General features: G+C 35.5%; 2 protein-coding genes across 2 annotated transcripts; both read right to left on the reverse strand.

The window, feature by feature from the left end:
* Positions 1-519: 519 nt before the first annotated feature.
* Positions 520-11,867, reverse strand: LOC114374137 (starch synthase 3, chloroplastic/amyloplastic-like). The gene is made up of 17 exons (XM_028331740.1): positions 11,761-11,867; positions 11,453-11,657; positions 11,243-11,294; positions 9,758-11,122; positions 8,815-9,029; positions 8,228-8,498; positions 7,280-7,455; positions 6,943-7,050; positions 6,422-6,531; positions 5,458-5,563; positions 4,945-5,115; positions 4,700-4,828; positions 3,905-4,087; positions 3,215-3,346; positions 3,006-3,117; positions 1,889-2,012; positions 520-992 (listed from the first exon to the last, which is right to left on the reverse strand). The coding sequence occupies exons 2-17, from the start codon at positions 11,510-11,512 to the stop codon at positions 857-859; spliced, it is 3,450 nt and encodes a 1,149-aa protein (XP_028187541.1). The 5' UTR covers positions 11,513-11,657; positions 11,761-11,867; the 3' UTR covers positions 520-856.
* A 2,484-nt stretch (positions 11,868-14,351) lies between these two features.
* LOC114376441 (ATP synthase gamma chain, chloroplastic) lies at positions 14,352-16,541 on the reverse strand. Its single transcript, XM_028334560.1, has 2 exons — positions 15,226-16,541; positions 14,352-14,577 (listed from the first exon to the last, which is right to left on the reverse strand). Exon 1 carries the CDS (start codon positions 16,363-16,365, stop codon positions 15,238-15,240), a length of 1,128 nt encoding a protein of 375 aa, XP_028190361.1. The 5' UTR covers positions 16,366-16,541; the 3' UTR covers positions 14,352-14,577; positions 15,226-15,237.
* Between the last annotated feature and the right edge of the window lie 498 nt (positions 16,542-17,039).

The following is a 17,039-nucleotide window of genomic DNA, read 5'->3' on the forward strand; positions in this document are numbered from 1 at the left end:
AAAAATAATCCAAAATCATTTCTTTCTATTATAAAAATTAACATGTTAATTTATAATTAAATGACATTGTAAAAAATATTTACAAGATCAGTATACTATAATTAAATTCTAAACGAAATTTCATAATTTATTAATCTTATTTTACTGAACATTACTTGCAGCATTCTTTTTCTTTGATGAAATCTCAAGGTAAGGAAGGACATTGAAACAAAAATTACACTTGCAACATTTGTTGATGAACCTGAGGGAACCTCCTTGGATCATATATATCAGTTCGTATCTGATTGCACAATAAAAGGACACACTGTACTTTATCAATTAACTTTATGTTTATGACCATTTGCATATAAAATTCAATAGCTTCATGTTCAATAAGTAAAAATCCGTTATCAATCTTTTTATCACCTTGGTCGAAGATTATTAAAGTCATTTAAGTTTTTAATAATAATACAATGTCCAGTAATTTCTTTTCACTTCTACCTCGTCGAAGAAGTTGGTGTTGGTCATTACCAAAAGACATTAAAAATATTGGCTCTTTTCTGTTCTTGATTTTCAACTCTGTAATGAACAAAAGATACTTGCAGCTTTCGATTTATTCTGCAATGCATTCCACAAATTAAAAACATGATCTCTTAGCATATACTACCATGTAAAGCTTACCTACATATTATTGCGTGCTAACAAAATAATGAACCATTTGAGTTTTGTCTCTACAAACTGGTGTCACCTAGCGGTTATTTTTCACTAAGATTGGCTATATGCAACTAAATTATTCTAAGACTAAAAGCTTACCACTAAATCTGTATAAAAGGAATGAATTTTAATTTCCATCTTACTTCCTCTGTTCATTTAAATCTCATTCTGCCTTGCGTGCTGCATGGTAAAGCTCCAAATAGTCAAGAGCAGGCCGGTTCCAAGACCAGTCTTGCTCCATCACCCTTTTGCATAAACTGTTAAACCAATCACGGCCTTCATACCATGCTGATATTGCCCTGAAAAAGAGTCCATAAAATTAATTAGGACTTTAGATACACAGACGTCCTTGTGTCATGTGGCAACATTGTCGAAAAATGCAAGAAAAAACAGTTCAACATTGAAAAATGCAATAAAAGCATAATGCTTCTGGTTTCCTCTTTCCATGTCAAAGCCACTTTCAACCCTTCTTTCCCAATGAAAATTCCAATGTAAGAAATTCAGCATATGACGTTTGTTTCAAAGGATTTTGTATTCCAAATGTACAATGTTGGGACACCCCTAAACTTTTTTTTACAATAGGGAAATGAATATCCTCTTTCCCATTTGATCTTTTGTGCTCCCTTTTTTCTGATTATTAATGCATTTCGGGGTGTGTTTTGGGTGGGGCTTCAGGGAGGCACCAACCTAGTTGGAGTCTCCTTCCCACTCTATATCCAAACCCCAATTTGTTTTTAAAAAAATATCCTAAACCTTAAGTATGGTCTCTAAGTGGGCCTGAGTCTCAACATAAATATGATTTTGAAAGGACTTTTAGCCCACTAGCCAAGCTTCAAGACTTTAAAATCTACAGCAGATCACTAATAAAAATGGTTTAATTACTGTATTTATTCTGGCTGTTACATTTTTGTTCTTTGTGGTTTTCCAAATTATCTCTTCACCTAGTAAATAAGAGACTAATCTACCAAGCATGATCTGGTGGTGAAAAAGATCAACCCTCTCTAGTCTCAATGGTACTTTTTCCACAAACAAAGTTCAGAGGATTGAAGCAAAAATCACATTCACATGCTCAAGGGAAGTGAGCCCCTTTCACTCAAATCAATGTATGGTAAGTCTGTAATACGTTTTTGGAGTTATGTTATTGGCAAATTGGATTTTTCACAACATAACCACTATCATATGGCACATAACTCACCTATTGAGAGCATAATCAACACCTCCAGTATCAGCTCCATCAAAACTAAATCCATTTGGCTCAAGACCTTGCGCTTGGGCTCTATCCTTATCATGGTCAACGTCGAATACTGTATCGTAAAGTCCTGCAAAATTATGTTAATATGAATGTTAACTGAACCAAAACAGAGTTGAATGAACAAAAGAAATTGAAAAGATAAAAAAAAAATATTCCATATATAAATGTAATAGGTTGAGTCGAGGGAGGAGTTGAATGAGAGGTTGGAAACTTGGAGACGAGCTCTAGAAACACATGGCTTTCGTCTAAGCAGAAGCAAATCGGAGTATATGGAATGTAAGTTCAACAAAAGAAGGAGGGTTTCTAACTCAGAGGTGAAAATAGGAGACCATATTATCCCTCAAGTCACACGGTTTAAATATCTTGGGTCTGTAATACAGGATGATGGGGAAATTGAAGGGGATGTGAATCATCGCATTCAAGCAGGATGGATGAAATGGAGAAAAGCATCGGGGGTGTTATGTGATGCAAAGGTACCGATCAAGCTAAAGGGAAAGTTTTATCGGACTGCGGTAAGACCGGCGATTTTGTACGGAACAGAATGTTGGGCGGTCAAGAGCCAACATGAGAATAAAGTAGGTGTAGCGGAGATGAGGATGTTGCGGTGGATGTGTGGTAAGACTCGACAGGATAAAATTAGAAACGAAGCTATTAGAGAGAGGGTTGGAGTAGCGCCTATTGTAGAGAAGATGGTGGAAAATAGACTTAGGTGGTTTGGGCATGTAGAGAGAAGACCGGTAGACTCTGTAGTGAGGAGAGTAGACCAGATGGAGAGAAGACAAACAATTCGAGGCAGAGGAAGACCCAAAAAGACTATAAGAGAGGTTATCAAAAAAGATCTCGAACTTAATGATTTGGATAGAAGTATGGTACTTGATAGAACATTATGGCGGAAGTTGATCCATGTAGCCGACCCCACCTAGTGGGATAAGGCGTTGTTGTTGTTGTTGTTGTATATAAATGTAATAGGTTAATGGCCAATATACTATGCAGAGTCTGCATAAATACCATGCCATTTAAATGAATTATAATGTAGAGTAAATATAAAGCATGCACAGACCTCCAGTTTTCCGAACAACAGGTATTGAACCATATCTCATTGCTGTGAGTTGAGTGAGTCCACATGGCTCAAAGATTGAAGGAACTAGAATGAAATCAGCACCAGCATATATCTAGAACAAAAGAAATTAAAATGAGTCAGTAGAGGCCCATTATGTTGTACCTGGATGGGTAAAATGTTACCAAAGGTTTTTCAGTTTCATAAGTTACCAAGTGTGAAAGAGGCTCATCATATGCAAGGCAAAGTCTAGCACGATCATGATGAGCGGAATGCAATTCATTGGCCAAATTCACAAAATCATTTTGGATACGAGGATCTGGAGCTGAACCAAGTAATACAACCTGCATATCTTTTTACAGTCAAGACTTGTCTACTTAAATGAAACATTTGTAAACAATTTCTAAATTGAACAAGAAAATCTACTAACAAATTAAAATGCCTGACTTTCACATTTACCCTTGGCTAATAATGAAAATTATCAGCACCTATTTGAAGCATAAAAGTTTCATTTGAAAAGGGTATAGGAGGGTCCAGGTGGGTTCCAAGTTTAAGATATCATACATCCAGTACATTTATTTTTGCCAAATGACTCGACTGAAAACCTGAAACTGTTAAGTGGAGGCTAAAAGATGGCCACCTATTAGCACAAGGGTGATGAGGATTGAGATCAAACAACTTTATCAAAGAATATTTAATACCACATCAGTTGTCAGGTAATCACTTGGCCTAAAATCTTGAACTACAAAATATCTATCATGTATGACCTCAAAATGATTTGGTAATGATAACAAAAACAACAGTTAAAATGTTTATAATTTTACTATCCCATACTGCTATTATGCAGGCAACTATGGCATTGCTGGTTCACACTTTGATGTAAAATAGAAATAGAGGAATACCTGTCCACCACGTTCTAGGGTGCGCCATATGGCATGTTTGATGAGATGGATTCCTTTCTGATGAGTCAATCGAGTAATAATTCCCACTAAAGGAAGATCAGCTTTTTTTAAACTAAGCCTTTGTTGCAAGGTTTCCTTCGAAGCTCTTTTTCCTTCAACAACATTTTCTGAAGAGTATGATACCTGGAATAATGTGATATAGGAACTAGTCATAACTGAATTAGTAGAAACTAAATAAAAAACTTCTATACAATAAGCATCGGTATGGTTATAAGGGGGCAGAGATATGCTTATGAGTCATTGTAGTCATTAATGAACTCAACTGAATAAAAGAATCCCTCAGTCCATTTGCATTTAAAAAGTCCTAGTTAAAACTTTTCTATGTTAAACTTGGTCAGGGTAATGTATGCAGTTGTGCACTGTTGGAATTGCAACAGTTGAGCAAGAGCAATATTCCAGTTGATATGTTCTTCATATTGATGATTCATCCCAAACGCTCAATCATAACTTTACAGAATAAACAAGGCAAGTATGTTCACCTAATCAGTTGCATTATTTTAAAGGCACTGGTAAGAACCAATATAGGATGGAGCAGTCATTACAGTTATCCAAAGCAAGTAAAAGGGGAAGATAAACACAAATCATCAGCATTTTTCTAGCTTAAGTTTCTAACTTTAGTAAGTACACATAGTTTATAAGCAGCCACAATGTTGGGACTTAACTTTGATAACTACACACCATTGTAGGACCTATGTAAGAAGAGAATAAGAAAGATCTGTATATATGTCTACTTACGGGAATGAATTTATCATTATATGGGTCCCATATATCTGGGTCGATTCCATTTATTATACCATGGAACTTGTGAAGATGAGGAGCAATTACAGGATTACCAGCAATCTCTCTTGAATATGTGGGAGAGACCTGCCAAATATGCATCACCAAGATGTAAAAATCACAATCAGCTTCTTCATTTCAAATTACTGACTCTGTTTAAACTCCAAAATTCATATTATGAAGGGGGAATAATCAGCACTTACAGTTGTAGCTTTGTCAGCATATGCCATAGCTTTTCCAATGGAATGGGCTCCAAATTCAAGGTTATGAATTGTGAAGACAACTCGTGCTTTACTAAGACCATAATGTGCATAGTTGTCTTTAAATAGCCATGCAACCGGAGCACTTGACCAATCATGGCAGTGGATGATATCCTGTCCATTGGTTGGAGCCAATTAAAATACACCCTTTGTGACAATGTTTTTTTATTCCAAAAGGTGTGATAATATACGTTGTTAAACCTGAGATCACTTGATTTATATAAATGGTATGTTAAATAAAACAGAAAGAAAAATGTTTAGCCCAAGTAGGAAAGCTGATCACTTGGAAAGGTGCTGATAATATTTTTGGTTGTTTTATGCATAGGAACTTTAGTTTCAATTACACAAATGCAAGCAACTACACAAGGAAGGCATAAATCAACAACGTAAAATAGAAAATATCAGTAATGTGTACAAAATGAAATGTTTAGTCACTAGTAAAATGATATCTCTTACAGGATGAAATCCATTTTGGAGTAGAAACTCAAGAGCAGCATGACAAAAAAAACCAAATCTCTCTCCATCATTCCCACGACCATATACACAGCCAACCTGAAAGAATCTGCAGCAAAGAATATTGATTTGTAAAGCTTAGTAATTTAATGTTCATAAAGAGTAAAAATGCAGTTACCCTAAATAAAAAGAAAAAAAATACCACGACTGAATAAAAAAGATATACATATATGGGAAATAATATCTGCAGATAATCACAATGAAGATATAGTTTAGCACTCAATGTCAAACATAATACACCTAAAAATTATCAATTCAAATGGTTGAGTTTATATAATTTATGAATGTAGTATATACAAGTGGAGAGATCAACTAATTGGTTTCACAATTTGATTCTCTTTTGTTTCATCCAGGCTTATTTCACATCTAATATAAAGAAAGTAACTTCAATTAATAGTGTCCAGAGAGTTAGAATACAAGTAGTTAATTTGAATAGCAGTATTGGGCATTTAAAGTAGTTAGTTTAAATAGGAGGAAGGTGACATTTTGGGAAACTGAGCATTAGCCTTTAGTAGAAATGGAAACCCTTGGAAGAAGAATCTTCCCCTTAGGTTCTTAGTTTGTTATTCAATAAAAACCTCCAAAGAATTCTCTCTCCTTTTGCTCCTCTGTTTTTCTTATCTCTCTCCCTGAAAACTCAGACTTCCTAATATCTACACTTAGCAAATGGTGCCCCAAAGAATCCAAGCCTTTAAGATTCAAATCAAGCAATTTGATTACAATACTGTTGAAGTTCAGCTGTGACTACAGCAGCAACCATAAATTTTGAATATTATCTCATGGATATTTCTCTAACCTAGAAAGTTGATATGAAAAAGTTATTTTTCCAAAATATAAAGAGGCTCAGGCATAAGAAACACTTAATTGACAAAAATTAGAGAACAGTGTGGAGAATCAAAGCATTTACCCATTTTGAGGCTCCAAAAAGTAGACAGAGAGGCCTTCAACTTTTCCATGCCATACTTTTATTTCAGTGCCTCCCCAGGAATAGCTTTTGTGATAGTCAAAGTCCTTTACCTGTATTATTATTTAGAAGCCACGCATTCAGCTGCTAATAATAACACTAACTAAAATATGAAAGCAAAATATGCATTTTCCTAGCCCTTTATGCTTCTAAGATAGCCACCACTGATGCAGATGCTCAACAGTCAAATGTGAAGAAACGCTCTCAACAAACCATTCATTTCCACACAGAAGCCACTCATACAATTTTTGAAACCCCCCTTCTCCTGATTATTGATCAGTTACATACTGAATATCAAACTATATCACTTGCAATGATTATTGCAACATGATGCTGTATACGACAGGAAGTTAGGCAGAGACCAGAAAACTTGTGAATTGAGCTGGAATAGACATCATATATCCACTGCAGAGTATAAGATTTAATATAAGTATCACAGCAACAAGGAGGGGGGAAAAACTTACATTGCTAAGGTTCAAGCAGTCATACTTTGGAAGAATGATGTCCACATTGTGATTTAAATCCTGAACAGCCCGGGATAGACTAGTAACAACGTCACCAAGGCCTCCAACCTGCCAAACATGAATACCATCAGAAACAGAAAAATGTGTTTAATTAGTTCACAAACAGCCTCTGCATAACATAGTAACAAGTAAATACCTTTTTCTGAACAACACATGAAAAATAGTAAAAATTCTTAATTCTAATTTCCAACAATTTGCCAGCCTTGGCAATAAAAGAAGTCTGCTCAGAGGCATGTCAATGAATTTAAGATAAGATACATGCAATAGGTTAGCTCACTTTTGCAATTGGGGCCATCTCCACAGCAATATGGATGATATGCAAAGGTGGTTCCTTTGCAATACTTCCAAAAACTGGTATGTGATAATCCATTCCAAATTTGTTATCAAAAACTCCACCATGTTCACTCTCAGAGAATACAAAGTCCATCATGTATGCATCCAGTGGAACCTTGACTGCAGAAACACAAAATCATTAAACTTCTTCAGGACCCAATGTATTTTTCCCTGGAGAGAACAAAGTGATCATACTTCGGATGAAGTTGCACAACATCAACTTTACAAAACTATAATGAAGTTGTACATCTCAAAACTCTATTTCTAATGATACAAGATCTGTGAACATGGAATCTGAATACAAACCATAAGTGATGCAGATTATAAACCCCTTGCAGATTTCTTTATAACATTTGTCACAACAAAAACTCAACCATCAGATCAAAGGCCAGCCTACAGCTTAGGACACGCAAAGGATAATGGTATACAAAAAAACATTTTTGACATGCAAACATTCACAAAATTTTCTGCACCATTAAATTTATCTTTGACCTATGCAGTAGCATATCAGTTTTTTTCTGCACAAATCCATATGCAATTGAGTCAACAGGCTCCGGACACCTGTTGCCACTTTTTGTCTACTATATAGTACTATAAGTATTTTCCGTACACACAACACAAACTGATAGCAGAACAATGCATTCAATTTAAAGACCAGTAATCTGTTAACCAGTAGAGCTCCTCATATATGTTCAAACATCAAAATGTGGTAACATAATGTATTTGGAGGACAAATCATATTTCAGAAATAGTATCCTTTAACCAAAATCTAAATAAAGATTAGAAAATCAAAATTAAGCAACCAAAAGAGACATTAATATCCTTGATATTACTAATTGCTAGAATACTATAGTCTACACTCTTTCAAATGTAAACTAAGGTAGAAACTCACAAGAGGCTTTGACATGAGTGCCATTCTCTGCAGGTAACATTCTCTGAGGTGGCAATGGACCATTACGGTGAGACCAACGATTAAATGAACATCTAAACCAAACCTCAGGTTTTCCATTCAGATTTGTGTTGGACGGGTTATAAAATATTGTCACTGTACTCCCTGCTTGAACATCGAGAGGGTCAGTGAATACAATATGCTTTTGAGAAAGCAAAAATCCTTTCAAAGTTCTTTCCTTTGTTTCAGCTTTCATTTGTGCTGTTTTTTCAGCCTGCAACAAGGATAGGAACAAATCAACAAGATGAGTATTTATTAGTTTGAATATCTGTTTAAAGAAAAAATAAATGCTTAAGTAGTATTTAGGAAAGCAGTTATAGGTATCAATCTAGAACTACATTCCCAACAAAAGCTGAACTTATCCTCCATAACAAGATTACATAATAAGAATACACTATATGCTTCTGTATATATTTACATGAAGTGACACAAGAAAACAGACAACTGAAAAGCTTATCTTTATGATTGATAAGTATCTTAGGTCATGCCTGAATGTTACCATTTGGAAGTCATCTCAAGCAAGAACTAACCTTTGCACGTATCGCATCCTCTCTTAACCTCCTCTCCTCCTGAAATTTTCTGTATATCAGCTGCTCTTCCTCAACCCAATACTGTTCATCAGGTATAGCCCCAGGGACAATGGCATGGAAATCTTGTTTACGATTGTTATCATAGACAACTGCCTTCTTAGGTGGACCATCAGCAAAGACCCAATCCAGGACAAGAGCTTGGTCAGGTACAACAACTGCATAAAATATAAAAATTCATCAACAAAAGGTGTTGCATACTTCAAAGTAATCCTAAAGAAGAGATCATGTTTTTATCTATCTTCTGAACCAGTATTCTTTTGCTGACCATCAAACAGTCATTGATCTAAAACAGTTTAAAGAGTTGATGGCATGAGTATAAACCCTATTCTAGGAGTAAATATCTAATGCTTTGTATAAGAAATTTATGTCTCTCTTTGCCTCTCTATCTATCTATCTATCTATGAAATTTCAGCTGAATGTATGCAGACATATATCGTAGAAATCCAAAGCAATGAGCCAGAATTTAGAAGTGGTTGTGTAACTTATACAGTTCAAGATTCAAAATTCTCATAAGATATTTTAAATTAAATGATGGACATGACAGATCTATCAAATCAAGTCACTTCAATACTGGTTTTTATTATGGATAAGAAAGGCACTTCAGAATCTTGTGTCTGAATCTCATCTGCAAAGGCATACCATTCACCTAATGCATCACCATCATGTATTAGCAACTACCAATATTATAGCATAAGTCCTCCATCAGATGGCAAAGATTTGCCCATTATAAATAAAAAGATGCAAAAACTCAACCTCCGTGCATGTCACATCATAGCGCATATTTTTTTTCTATTCATACACCTTTTTGAAGTCTAGTAAAAGATTAATTTCAAGGAAATGAATTAACATCAAAGGCAAAGAATAGATATGTAACAGAGCATACCATCGGCATACCACCATTCACCTCCTTTTAAAACAGACTTGACAAGCCTTTCGACGATTGATAATCCATACTTCCAATTATTGTGCCCCCCATGAATCCATATTTCATTAGCATTTGCAAGAGGACCTGAGCTTCTGTTGTAATATAATCTGATCAAGTCCTTGCCTTTAAATTCGCTAGGTTCAATATGCCAAACGTTATCAACGGACTTTACAGCATTTTTCAACAATTGCGGCAATGTTTCTCGCATTTTCCCAATCTCTGCCTTCGCCCGTGCCCTGTCCTCTTCCTTTGCAGCTCTGTCTGCCTCTATTCGCCTTTGCTCTTCAGCTTGTCTTTCCCTTTCAGCTTGCGCCCTAGCAAGTTCTTCTAATTCTTTACGTTTCTCCTCAAGCAAGAAATCTTCGAATGCTAATGCATCCATTCCTCCATCAACGGGTATGCAGAAGTCTTTTTGGTCATTATTGTCATAGACATTTTGTCCATTGAAGAACACAAAGTCTACCTTGTAGGCTTCTTTTGGCACATACAATTGGCAAGACCACCAATCGCCCTTGAGATGCAACTTATTCAACCTAATGGAAAAAGATTTCCACTTCCAATCATTGAATGCCCCCATGATCAGAATGTCTGGCTCTTCACTTAGTGTTGAAAGGTTCTTGTTGAGAAAAAGTTCTATATCTTGATCAGGTTTAACCACAGGAGGATATACAAACAGCTTAATCCCTTGAGAAAGTTTTTCCTCTGCAATCCTCTCTATCTCCTGCCTGCGCTGATTTGCTTCCAACTCTAACTTCAACAGCCCAGCAGCTTCCTCGTTTATTCTATCATCATCAGCACTGCTTGATTCCTCAACAGCTTCCTCAGTAATATCACCATCAGTATCTGTATCTTTAACATTTTCATCAATTTCTGCACTCTCTAACAACCCTTCTTCCGAAGAATCTTCAACAATCCCAACACCTCCATTGTAAGGAAACTCCTCCTTCCATGACTCAAGAACCTCGACATCCTCATCAAATACAGAAATGGTAGCCTGATTGCTCTCATCTAACAACGATAACTCCCCCACTGTCTCATCTAACAATGATAAATCCCCCACATCCCCAACATTTTCATCAATTCTATCTACAGCCTCAAATTTCTCCTCTTGGGAGAATTCAAGTTCCCCTTCTTTATCAGTATCATCTACATTGACTTCAACTGTTTGCTTTTTATCACCCCCTGAAACCTCACTGACTACTGAAGTTAACGTGTCTCCCTTCTTCATTCTTGTATTCTTTTTGCTTGGGACAAAACCCTTTCCAGAAGTGCCCTTAGTCCTTGCAACTGACACCTTCTTCTGTTGCCTCTTCCGAGAAAAATCTACCAAAAAAACAAACAAAAAAAAAACCCATTTATAGAAAAGCGAATTCATGAATTCGAAGGAGCCATCATAATAACATGGCACAACAAATCAACAAAAAAATAAAATAACCAACAAACCTGCACTGGCACGGACGAACGAAACACCCCAACCTGCTTTGCACGGTGAACACTGAAACCAAAATAAACAAACAAACAAATTAATTAATTAACTAAACCTACTCAGATATTTCACCACCATATTGATCCAATTTAAGAAAAAGAGAAAGAACAAAGCATGTAACATAAAACATAAACATGAGTAAGATGAAAAAACAAAATAAAAATTACTATGTAACCGCCTCTGTAGGGAAACACCGTTTTGCAGTTTAGTTGCATAGACATCTCCATAATCACTCTCACTTCCAACAACAACAGCAACAACGTTTCTTCTTTTGTTCCTTTTCTGTTATTCGCTCTGTGGTGTGAGCATTTGATCAATGCTCACTGCTAATAATAGTTCAATGATCCAAAATCAATCAACCTGCCTCTGAATCTGTGCACCAAATAATGGACAAAATAAAATATCATATAAAAAGCGAAAAACAAATTAAGAAAACATTAAAAAAGAAATAGTGAAAATGAGATTATGATGATACATGCACTTGAAGTTGTGCGGCGGTGTTAACGCCTGTGATGTGTGTGAAGTGTTTTTTGATTTGAATCTGAGCCACACACATGCGACATATGTCACACAAGTGGTGCTATTTGCTACTTACTCTGTTTGCTCAGAGCAATGGAAGTAACGACACTTCGAGAACCGAATCCAACGGTGCAAAATTACTTATATTTTGAGTGGTTAATGTACGATCGAATGTTAGTGTCCATTGTTTCATGTCTCTTGTCATGTTCGTTAATTATCAAACACTGCCAACTCAAGAATAATTCTGTTTCCGGAGATTAAAAAGCATCTTATTATAATCATCATCATTAAATTAAAGTTAATAGTAGTTTAAATGTTGTTGGTAGTGAGATTTTTAACAAGTCATGAATTTGTAATTAAATATGTGATCTAAACGGTTGGTTAGTTTTGATTTAATAATTGAAACTAAAGATTTTCATTTCTCACAAGAGTTCTCTACTCAGAACTTTTTGTACTATGAAGGAAAAAGTCTTCATGGAGAACTTTTTGTTATTGTGAAAAAATGGTAATACTTTTAAGTGTTATTTTACGTCGTTTTATATTTTGATTTAGAGTTTTACTTCTTTAACTTGTATTGATATTTATTTAATGTAATTTTTTATTAGGCAGATTACTGGAATAAAAGTTCATTTATTATTAGGAAATAACATTATAAATACTAAAGAAACCATACTTCTATGCTTTCTTCCTTTTAAACTTAAGATCGTGTGAAATTTGTAATTAAATATATAATCTGAAGCGTTAATTTTATTCTAATAATTATAATTAAATACTTTAATTTCCCAGCATAAGTTTGAGTTCTCACACTTCCTATATATTAGTTGGCTATCAAATTCTTTTGTTAATTAAATTGACAAAAAATATTTGGTTCAAAGTAACACAGTCGAAGCTGTAATTTGTTGGAGCTTAAAAGTGTGTAGTTATTCGACTTTTTGATAGGATGCAAGGGTGAGAAGCAAGAAACCAATGAGGATGTCCCACGTGAGGACAATCTTGGTGGGGAGGTTTGTGCTAAATTCTTCATTTGGATCATTAATTTATAGGACGTTTTAATCACGATCACGGACTTATTTGAACTTTGAAGGAAAACACACATGAAGGTGAGACAGAAAAAGTGAAATCTGTTTCCCCGTTTTGCTTTCGGTGTTTGTGTCTCTGTGAAGAAAGGAAAAAAGAAAATCAAAATCAGAACTTTTCTCTCCTGAGTTAGGATTACTTATTTTGTATTCATTTCAAATATTCACTCTAAACAATGATCAATATGCTACTCAAAAATTAGGAAGACATCTTTAGGCACATCTCTAATCAAGTGACTTCAATAATATCACATTATTTTAAGAAATTTAATTAAGTATTTATTCTAACTTAACAATTTTAAAATGGTAACATAAATTCCTTAAACACACTTATAAAAGAAAAGAAAAATACAACTAATTAAATAATAATTTTTTTATCGATAAATATTAGTTTGATAATGTTGTTAAAAATGTCAGATGAAAAATTCAAACTCGTGATCTCTCCTCCTTTTTCATGATAGTTGATTGTTGTGAGAACGCTAAAATTGAATAACATCCGAAATCTTCCACCAATATGTTCTATTATTTTCAATTTTTCATGATGGGATGCTCTCTAATGGTTTAAATTGCTATTTGATTTCTTTTTCAGTTGCTTATATGAAAGAACAACCACCGATGCACTTGCTCTTATGATCTTAAAAAGGCAAAGAAATATATAGGCTTTATTGAAGTGGATAAGATGCACGAGAGACACAAATACACGGAAAATGACACCTAGATTGTTTTTATTTCTCTAAAAAATATATAGTTTGTTTTTTATGTTTTAATACTTAAGGAATATTCCACGCATAACCATTGGAATTTTTTTTTTTTAACTTACACCTCACTGAATATTACTATATTAGTGTACAATTTGATTTATAAGAAAACTATTAACGCTGGAATCTAAATTTATCTCTATCATTCAGAAATATTTTCCCAATTTATGAATAATGTCGATTAAAATATTATATTTTTTCCTTTAACGGCCAGCAACATAGTCATAACGTGTAATGAGTACTTTATAGAATAATAACCGGAACACTAATAATCAAACAAATTGGTTGAAAAAATGGACAGTGCATCTCATTGTATTAGCAGACCCCTGTTTGATCTGGTGAATTTGGATTTAATATTTTTCTTTTACTGGCAACCCAAGTCAACTGAATATCTTGTGTTTTTACTACATTAATCATCATATTATATGACTAACCTGACTTAATCGGTTGTCGTTAAAGGCTGTTATATTTTCAATGAAATTTGGAAATATGTATTAAACCAACATCTGAAAAAAAAATGAATAATCGGGTAAATTTTGAATATGTTTGGGATCATAATTCAAGAACAAAGTTGAGGATAAAACAGGACATAAAAGGGTATGTAGACCTTCTTCGAAAAGCTCTAGAGAAATTTCTGTACTCTTATGCTCTAACTGCTTATCTCCTGAGAAAAAAAAATTAATTCAACGAATCTAAGTACATATGTTGATTGATTAATCATCAAACGAAAGTCCAACAACTTTTTTAGCTGCATAACTTCATTGCAAGGAAGCATGTGAATAGAATGCTTTCACTTATCACTTATTTTATAGTACAAGACACAAATTACATGCACCGCTACATTTAATAGAACTGACATACGAAGTTATTTCCTCACTTGCACCAATTGTTTAGACATACAAAACCCTCTGAGAGACACTTGGTTTAAAGTATAGATTCCTGAAAGCCAAAAAACTATCGAGGTTAAGTATTATGGGAAAGGAATGATGTACACATATCCAATGCCAAAACTCAGGTAATATGAGATGGCTGGCGTTAGTGTGTTGTTTTCATCTATGTGATATTTTAGGTCAGGCTTTAATGCATAGTTTATATCTATGATATTATGTTATCCTGCTCAGTACTTAGTTTCAGGATACAACAATATAATATTACAAAAATATATTTAACAGCGATCAATTGAGGAGGCCACCTTATACAAACCCTTTATAATATATTGTATTCATACAAGTATCAAACATAATCACCACATTGCAGTGGAACGATGTGTAATAACATGTGAAACACTAAGTACAGCCATGCCCATGGTGCATCAAATCAACAGAGAGAACTCTCTGAATCTTTATATTATAGATCTATTATTGATTTGTTACATACATCATTCAGAAGGCAAAAAAAAAAAAATACATAACCAAAAAAATGTCCGCTTCAGATATAAATCACAGTTTTCCCTATTGCACAAAGCCTGCGCATTTCATTCAAGTTTCAACAGAAGCGTAAAAATTGAACAAGTATCTTAGAGACAAACACATTAGTAAATGAAATGGGCAACCACCACCCATCATCATTATAATAAGTAAACAATACCTACAAACTGCACTATTGCAAGGCATTGGCCCCAGCCACAATTTCCAGAATTTCACCAGTGATTTTAGCCTGGCGCTCCCTATTGTACACAATGGACAAGTTCTTCTTCAATTCAATAGCATTATCCGTGGCATTGCTCATGGCACTCATTCTCGCGGCAAGTTCACTCGCCAAGGACTCCTGCAATGCCCTCAGAACCTGGCTGTTCAAATACAGTGGCAACAGTGCATCAAGGATCTGAACCGGGTCTTGTTCGAACTGCAAAATTGGCGAAAAATCGATGGTTTTAGTCCTCACAACATCCCTCTCCACAGTCAACTTTCCTTCCTTGGTAGTCAACCTGAAGAACTCATCCTCAGCAGCATCAACACACACACCATTGATATCACAAATCTCTCCCTTTGGCGAAAGCGGGAGCAAAGTGTGAATCACGGGATCCGATTTGACAAGCGACACGAACTTGGTGTAGAGAAGCTCCACCTTGTCAACCTCTTCACTGACAAACAGTGAGAAAACATCATCAGCAATGGCCTGAGCCTCCTTAGCAGTTGGAAGAGTGCCACCTTCAAGGAACTTGTCAACAGGAATATAAGGCCTTCGGATGAAATAAGAGTTACCCTTCTTGCCAACACTTATGACAGTAAATTGCAAGCCAAGCTCCTTCAATTCCCTGATTCTAGCCTCGGCTTTCTTTATGATTGCGTTGTTGAAACCGCCGCAGAGGCCGCGGTCGCCGGTGATCACAACAAGTGCAACTTTCTTGACAGGTCTAACCTTTGTGAGAGGGATGTCTACGTCCTCAGTTTGGAGCTGCTCGTTGATGTTGTAGAGGACTTCAACCAGGGTCTCTGAGAAGGGTCTTCCGTTCACAACAGCTTCTTGAGCTCTTCTCACTTTGGCTGCAGCAACAAGCTTCATTGCCTCCGTGATTTTCTGCGTGTTCTTCACAGACTCAATGCGGGTTCTCAGTTCTCTCAGACCACACTGAATTTGGGTGCTTGAGGAGCGTGAAGGGGTGCATGAAGCTGGGTTTTGTGTAGGGAGCTGAAAAGGGTTCAGGACAGAGCGGAAGGAGAGGTTCGAGGGGTCGGAAAGGGAAGGTTTTGAGGACACCAACATTGTCAGATTGGAGCAAGACATTGTTTCTTCTTCTTCTTCTTCTTGCTGAGGATGTTGAAGAGGGTGTGAGGTGTGTGGTTTGGTTGTTTTATTTTGAGATTTTTTTTTGCTTTGTTTTTTGTGTGTTTGTGTGTGTGAGAGAGAGAGGGGTCTTATCCTCTCCTTGTGTTAATGTGTGTGTTGTGTTGGGTTAGGATTCTCTATTGCCATGGAAGTAACAAGTGAGAAATGAGTGGAGGTGATGAGAGGAAGTGGATGAGGTTTCGGGATAACGATTTTGAGGAGACAGAGCCATGTAAGGGTAACTACTGTGGGACCAAATTCTGATGTGGCTTTGTGTGAGTGGTGCTGAGTGGCATCTGACAAAGGTATATGCGGCTGTTCGAGTGGTGATTCCTTCTGCGCTTATCTCAGTTCATTTCTATTTTCTCTTACAGTAACACTTTAATTTATCATTCATATTTCTAAATTTATCGTGTAGTATTTTTTTATTTGCTCAGTACTAGAGGGATTCCCTCTTTAAGCTTTGCTACTAATACAATATCTAGATTCGATTGCAATTTTGTATAGAAGTTAAAAATTTATACTCGAGTATAGAGTATAGACACTGTTACGATTATGGCTGGTTAAGACTTCGGAATAAGTTGTTTTAACGGAACTTGAGAAATTTAAAATAACAGCAATGAGTAATATTT

This window comes from Glycine soja, chromosome 11, assembly GCF_004193775.1.
Source record: "Glycine soja cultivar W05 chromosome 11, ASM419377v2, whole genome shotgun sequence".
Taxonomy (NCBI): domain Eukaryota; kingdom Viridiplantae; phylum Streptophyta; class Magnoliopsida; order Fabales; family Fabaceae; genus Glycine; species Glycine soja.